Source organism: Apis dorsata, unplaced genomic scaffold, assembly GCF_000469605.1.
Source record: "Apis dorsata unplaced genomic scaffold, Apis dorsata 1.3 scaffold_1085, whole genome shotgun sequence".
Classification (NCBI taxonomy): Eukaryota; Metazoa; Arthropoda; class Insecta; order Hymenoptera; family Apidae; genus Apis; species Apis dorsata.
Genome location: NW_006264183.1, coordinates 10,600 through 19,148, shown reverse-complemented (window position 1 = coordinate 19,148; position 8,549 = coordinate 10,600). Strand labels below are relative to the sequence as shown.

At 24.0% G+C, this 8,549-nt stretch overlaps 1 protein-coding gene across 2 annotated transcripts in view; it reads right to left on the bottom strand.

The window, feature by feature from the left end:
• The window catches only part of LOC102673088 (basigin), a 14,584-nt gene extending 6,636 nt beyond the window's left edge, over positions 1-7,948 (bottom strand). For both annotated transcript variants that reach the window (XM_006624510.2, XM_006624511.2), the window contains exon 1: positions 7,263-7,948. In XM_006624510.2, coding sequence (XP_006624573.1) covers positions 7,263-7,335 — 73 coding nt within the window. In that variant the 5' untranslated portion in view covers positions 7,336-7,948. The remainder of the gene's footprint in view (positions 1-7,262) is intronic.
• Between the last annotated feature and the right edge of the window lie 601 nt (positions 7,949-8,549).

Here is an 8,549-nt window from a genome sequence, read left to right as displayed (position 1 = left end):
TATATATATATATATATACATACATACATACATACATACATATATTCCTCATGTATACAAAATAACAAAAAAGATAATACAAATTTAAATTTTTAACAAAATCTACCGATGAATTTTTTTAAATTTATAATTAAGAAATTTCAGAATTCGGGATTATAAAAAGAATAAAGATAAAATTTTAAAATAAAAAAAGTGTATAGGGAAAATGTATAAATAAAGAACCGAGTCCAACTACTTTATATTTACGAAGTTATAGGTACTAGAACGCCAAGTAGGATGGAAAATAGATCGATAGCAGAAGCGAACACGTGCCACATGACCCTAAGACATCAGAAGTATATGTATAGTAGAATCGTGTATTTTATATAGGCGCGGTTCAGAAAACGAGGTTGATAGCTCACCATTCATTTATGATTCAAACTGGAAGCAAATTTATTCATTTATGTCTGGAATTATTAATAAAAATCAATACATTAATTTTTAATACATTAATAATAAATTATTAACATATTAATATTACAATATTAACACATTATAGACATAATCCTTAGAATTCTATTAAAAATTCTATTAAAAATTACATTTTCAAATTATCTTTTCTAAATTTTGTAAATATTTCAGTCTATTTTCCATTCCAATTGTTGATAAATAAATCTTGATAATGAATATTTATACTATTAAATAAACAAAAAAAATTTATTGATATAATTATCTTTTCTATTCTATCTATAAATAAATCTAAGCGAACAATTGATTTGAGATAAAAATACTCCAAGAATAAAAAAGGAAATAACTTTATATATATATATATATATAACGAACTATCTCGAACTAGACCAAACTGGAACTATACGGAGTTATTTTTTGTCCAGGCTGAGATATCGAGTTCCATTGAACGTCTATAGGAAGAGATGTCGCGAAAATCTTTAAACATTTTACTATGCAGAAATATAGAGAACACGATGGAGGACGCAGAAATTGGAACACCCGTGATGTAGGACGCAATTTGGCAAGTTGGAATTACACGAGATGGAGCACAAAAGTTAAGAGAGCCAATGCTTACAAATATGTTCGACTACTCTAATGCTATGCCAAAAATCAAAAATTTCTATCCGTTATAAAGTAGAAATTGAATTCATTCAGAGGAAAGATATATATTCATGAAAAATTAAATAATTGATTGATTTTAATTTTAAGTTTAAAAGAATTATTCAAATTTTAAATTTAAAATAAAAATTATGTAAAAATCTTTTTAATAAAAAAAAAAATATATATATTTTTGTTTTATAAAAAAGAACAAATAATTAAAGTATATTTATCATGAATCGAATTTGCACATTACAAGATATCTGTATCTGTTCAATTTTTCTAATATTATGTTATTTATTAATATTAATCTAATATTATGTTATATTATTAATTCTTGCTTTTAACAAACTTAGAAGATAAATGAATTTCAAATATGGGTCGTTTGAAAACCGGTCACTGCACTTTCTGATAAACTCATCAATTTGATGTAAGAGAGAGTAGAGTTAAAGACTTTCCAATAGAAATACATTGCAAGTTTTCTGCTCCAATAAAGCTAACGTAAATAAATGAAATTACTCAAGAATCGAGAAATTTTATTCTATATTTTATAATTCAAAAAATAAAAAATATGTAAATAATTCAATATGGATACTTATTTCTTAGTTATCTAATCATTGTTATTTAGATAAATTAATCATCAACGAAATATACAAAAAAAAAAAATTAAAAATTCATCTAAAATACAGTTTATAGAAGTTATTATAGTTTATGGAATAAATATATTAAATTATGTTAATTGGAAATTTATTGTACGAGATAAGTAATATCGATAAATATTTTATAGTTTGTACGATAATCACAAGAAAAAAACTTTCAATCTATATTGTTTTAAAATTAATAGAAAACTAACTAACTAAGAATCAACGAAACCAACAAACATTTCTAAATTTAAGCTAAAGATTATATTCCATGATGTTATCATGTTTTATTTAACATACTAATACTCAATGACGTATACGAATTACTTAAGTGATTTTTCCTTCTAGTTTTCTTTATCCTCGAATTTAGATCTTATCTTAATGTAAACGGAACAAGATTTAAAAATCAGATCAAGTATCACAAAGACCAGTAGTTAAAACGAATAGAAACATAAAAATTTAATATTATATCTATTTACTATATATATTATACTAAAGATTAATTAAATAATTGATAAAAATATTTTTTAATATAAAAATAATAAAAAGATTCATTGAAATTTTTCCATATCATTTTTCCTATCACATATCTTAACAGAATAAAAATTTTACAAAGAAGAATTTTTGAAGTCTCTGTTATTCTTTTATAAATGCTATAATTTCAATAATTAACTTAAATAATTTGTGACGTAATAAAACTCACTGTACTTTTGGAAATAATATCTCATTGATCGCGAATTCTTACTAATTATGTATAAAAGAAAAATTAATCAAAAAGTTCTAACGTTTTATTAAATTTTTACATTGTTTTTATGTTTAATTTGTTCAATTTTGAAATAAAAAAAAACCTCGATTAATTTACGTGGTTACGCATGTCTATGTCAATAAGAGATGCCTCTCTTACGTCATTCTCAGTGAGAGATAATAAATACATGGCCATAAGATACATGCATTGGCAAAGATATATATGCGATGATTTACACAGTTAATGTATATCTCAAAGATATAGTATGAAGAAAGAACATTGGAATTGTAAACGCGGTCACGTGCCAAATATATTCGATCTTCGAAGATTGGGTAAATTCCTTCTTCAGTTATTTTTTTTTTCTTCTCAAGTTTTCCGTGATGCGGAAGATTCGTCTATATATCTAATTTTCTTGGAAATGCACTATACATATATAGTATATTAAAACAAGCTTGAAACAATAAAATGATTCATTTTAGTTCTATAAAATTCTATAGTTTTATTAAAGAGATTAAAATTTAGAATATTGAAAATATTCAAAATATTAAGATTAATTAAATAAAAATAAATGAACCAGTGTATCTTTTCGATTCGAGCGATTCTTCCGGATCAGATATTTTATTGGATCTCTACTACTATTTTGTAAAATACAGATTTATCATGAAATAATATGAAAAGATTGAACACACGTGCTTGCTACGTGAAAGATACACTTTTTTTTTTGGCACCTAATTATAGTTTGAAAATTACATATATAACTACATACCATAGGAATCTGAGGGATGCCTACTGCGAAGATTCCGCATTGGCATACATTATATGAATAACATAGAAAGACAGCATGCATAAGGATTCTACAATGATTCAACGTTACACAAAAAAAAATTCTGCTCTGAATCATCGGTTGAATGTACTCACTCTTTCAATTTTTTATTCATACGTAATTAATCTTAACCTATATTAATTCTATAAATAATTAATTAACATTTCAAATTAATGATTTATTTTAAGCAAAAATATGATAAAATAAATGATCGAAAAATTTACGCATAATTAATGATATTTCAAATTAATTGAATAAGTTTATTCGATTTTCAAAGAATGATCAAAGTAATGCTTATGCGCGAAGGTCACATGACTTAGCGTTTCGATGACGAATCGGTAAAATTATAAATACGCTATAACAGTATCTACGAATCAGTACATATCATAGAGATATTTGCAGCAGTAACAAAAGTCGGGCATCGGTTAAGAATATGATTCATTAAAATGGTTCGTTACATTTCATGCGAAAATGTCAATCGTTAATTATAATAAATTAATGCGATTGGAAAATTATTGAAAAAATTATAAGAAATTAACAATAAATTAATGGAAAATTTTTTTAGTAAAAAAAATAAAAATATTTTTAACAACAATATCTGTAATAACAAAAACATATCTGATAAATGACAATATAATGATTTAAAGAATTTTTCTCAGAAAGAATTAAAGAAGAAGATATAAGAAAATAAAAAATTAATTTATGATATTTATTAAAATTAATATAAAAATTCATATATTTTTATTGTTATTGAATTTAATAACATCAATAAATTCATGTAAAACTTTTAGTAAAAGTATTAATTCCCGGGGATTACATGCTCGTTACCTGTATCGATAGTTGAAATCATTTAAAGTAAGTTTTAACCTAGATCTAACCTAGACCTAGAATACTAAAAGACTGACAAAAGTTTTTAATCGGTTTGGTCGGATAATAGTTACGTAATAAACTAAAGATATCCTAATGAAAATATTTTGGTAATAAATATAAAATGATTTGTATAATGGATATATTACAGAATATGTAAACCAAAAGAATTGGCCTAGTTACTGAAATAAAGATTATTATGAAGTTTTAGTTGGTAGTATTAAGTTGGTAGTCTTGCTGCTTATATATGAATAAATATAAAGATTTCAGAACTAATGAAGAAATATTCATAAAGAAAGTAATTAGTAAATTCATGAATTTTTCATTAATAGTGTAGATATCTTATAAGTGGATTTGTGAACGATAGTGTTGAATTACAAATTTAAAATGAAATAAATTTACTGCAGAAAAAAATTACATTTTAGCAGAAATTTTTCGCATTAATATGAATAAATGTATGGATTATAAATTACATTATAGTATTGCAAATCTATCATCGCGAATATTTTATTGCTTTACATTTAATCTGTAAAGTCTATAACATATAAGAAAATCGATTGAAGAATATGGAGTTATCATGTTTTTACATTGTAGATAAGATATAGAACTCGGTAAAAAACATATATATAGGTATCGATTAGCGTACTCATTCTCGATAATCACGAATAATATACAAATATAAAAAATATGTACTTCTAATAGAAATTTAGTAATATTTTCAGAATTTTTCGTTCATCATAAGAATAGTATAAAATTACATAAAATATATAGTCAAATTCATACTTAAAATAGTAGATATTAATCTCATGTTGAAAAAAGTTTCGTAAATAAAAATAATCAATTTTGATGTGAAATAGATTTTCATATAAATTTTCAATTTTTTATAAAATATTTACGAAATAAAATTGTAATAATGAAAATTGTAATGATGTTGTATTATTCTATGGTATATATATATTAAAGATGCATCAAAAATAGATGCATGCTCCCAGGGTTAAATGTAAACATTATTCTTGTCTGGTTTACAAATAACGGCAAAATTGAGCGAATAAAACATTCACGGCACTAGAATGTAGAGGTTAAGTTTACTTTTCAATAAACAAGGTATGCGACTAAAAATATAAACAAGGAAAATATATCTTTACAAAATTATTTTAACTCTAATATGAATACAAATATGACAACTTATAAAAGATTTTTTTAATTTTATGTTATAAACTATAACTATATAGTATCAAAATGAGATGGAGACAAAATGAAAATTATATTTATAAATTCTAATCTATATTATCCTGACAAACATTTAAAATTTTTTTACACTACACATTTTCACAACTAAATGTACATTAATATATTTTTGACTTCAAAGATTTAAAGCTTTAATTATTACAATTGATTCGAATAAAAAAATTTTTTTTTAAAAATTACTAATTTTTTTATACGAAAGAAATTTCTTCATTTTTTTATATATTGTATAGTAAAATATTCAACAAATAATAATTGAAAAAGTATTTATGTATTATATTTATCTGCAGACAATATAGTAACAATACTATCGCGATTAAAAGTTTTGTGATTTATATAATAATCGAGCGAACACAAAAATTTTCCGCGTAACGATCGCTAAAACTCAGTAAAGTTTTCTGGATGGACTAGTAAAATAGGGTCAATTGTTACGCAACAAAAGTTGCTTGGCGTGGGTACTTTGCGTACGTCTCTTGGAATGTAACTGCAGCATCAAATGTTGTGATCCTAGTGTCTTGCATTATAACTAAAAGTGCGCAATTCGAATGATCGTGAAGGTCAAAATTCACCATATTAGAAAATTATATTCGAAAATCACATGTTCAAATTTTTACGCGAATGATATTAAGTATATATAACATAACATAGAGATTATAACATAAATACAATATAAAAACTCTATATTGTAAAAAAAAAATAACATATCATAATATATGTATTTTTGTCAAAAATACTTCAAAATAATTAAAAATAATTTATATGAACAAAAATTTAACTTTAGCTTAAAACGATTCCAGAAATGACTTTATACATAGAAATAAACGATTGCTAAACATTTTGATTTGCTTGAATTTTTTAGATTGATTATAAATTATATATACATATGTACAATAATAATGGGATCTAAGTAATACCAATAATTTTATCATAAATCAAATTTTTAATTTATTTTAAAATCTTTTAAACAATCTTTAAATATTCAATTTAAAAAAATAATTGAAAATAGATTGATGCCTTGTTGAGATACTTATATTTCTAATGTAATATGGTATAATCGAAACTAAAAATAAAATTTCATAATTTGTCAAGATATATTATTTGCATTAATGCGAAATATTCGTAAAAATTATATTACATAAAAAACATTTTCAATTTAAAATATAATATATTATATATATATAAAAAGAATAATATTTGTATAAGTATATACAAATAATAAGTGTATGTATATACATATATATAATATAATATATGTACATACACATACACACACATATTATTCTTTTTATATGATATTAAAAAAGTTTAATAAATTTAATTATAATTAAAATAACCTTGTTTGCAATTAGCGCATGTACAATAAAGATTTCAGACACCATGTGATATCTACGTCACTACTAGTGATGATTAAATCTTTTGAATTACAATTAATTTTTAATTATAAATATTATATAGAAATATCTTCAAAAATTTTCAAAGAAATAAAAAAAAATTAGGCAGTAATTATCTCATTTATCTCAGAAATAAAATTCGATTGACATCTTCTTAGTATTCAATAATATTAATTTTCTTATATTAATTTATTATGATTATATTATAAATCATATTTACAAAAAATATGAAGATTTTTTCCATATTTAATTAAAAGAAAGAATTTTATTTTTAAATATTTTTTTTATAAAAAAAAATAGCCTACACAAAGAATCATATACAATTTGACAATACAACGAATGCTATATAATAAATGATATAACATGATATAATAATATAAATGATATAATAAAGGCAAAAGAATGAAATACGAATAAATGAATGATTGAATAGTAGATAATCCAAAAGAAAGGATAAGTCTCACCTGCCTGGACCGTGACGAGGGTGCCCGCTAAATATAGCATTCCCAGCAGCACAAAAGCAGCTCGTCTCTCCATCTCGTGGCGCTGATGTACGCGGTGGCGCGTGACTGTGTGCACTTTGCAATAGTAACGATTCTCTTTGAAGAAGGTTTCTAAAAAAGAAACTGCAAAATAACACTGCCTAGGCAGGGCTGCCGCTTTGTTTTCGCGATCGTTGTCGCCGTCGTATCGTAGCCACCGTTGTCGTTGTCGTCACCGTCGCCACCGTCGCCGTCGCTGTCGCTTGTAACAACCTTTCCGGCAGCTCCTCCTTTTCGGCTGTCCACTCAGCCAACTACGATCAAGCCCCACTACTTTCTGTGATCATTTACACATGCACTCGTCACTTCGAGCACTGTATCATTGACGTCTGAATTTTTTTATCGTTATCTCGCACCGTTTTTATCTTGGTGTTTTATCTTGGCACAGAATAACACCACAATCCTATATAGTACCGATTCTTTTTTGTTACTTGATCAACTTGAAATTATTAAAAAACAATAATTAGCACCACAAGCCGCAGAAACAACAGTATCAGTTAAAATGGCTGCCACTATCTTCTGCTTAATTTTCTGCGTCTTTCTTACTTTCTCAATTGTCGATCCTTCCTTTTCGCACTCCGGTAGACTACTCACATACGTCCTCTACAATTATCCAATAAGTTTCGTAGACGCATGCGCCATATCCCAAAATATGTAACTTAAGCAATTTTTTAAAAATAATTTATTTTATAATCCAATATGATAATATCATCAAATACAATTTAATTGTTGAATCACATTATATTTTTTATATAGTAAAATATTTATTATGGATTATTTGATATATAATATGACTTATTAAAAAAAATTTATTTTAAATCAAAGATGCATAAATTTGCATTAGTCATTTGACAAAATGACTAATATGCTATCAATATTATTACAATAAGGACGAATTAAATTATAAAATGAATTTCTATAATATAATAAATGAAATTGCAACATAAAATGTAAAATTCTATCAATATATAAATATACTATATCATGACTTAAATATATTTAATTTTATTCATTATTCAGTGATACCATACTTAAGATTTTCATAAAATTATTTTACAAAATTTTAAATTATATATATATAATATATAATAATATAAATTTATTTAAATTATTTACATTTATTTAAGAAAAATATTAAGATAAGTTAATAAAATAAATATAATAGTACAAGATTTATCTATAAAGTTACAAAGTTTTGGTAATATTGCA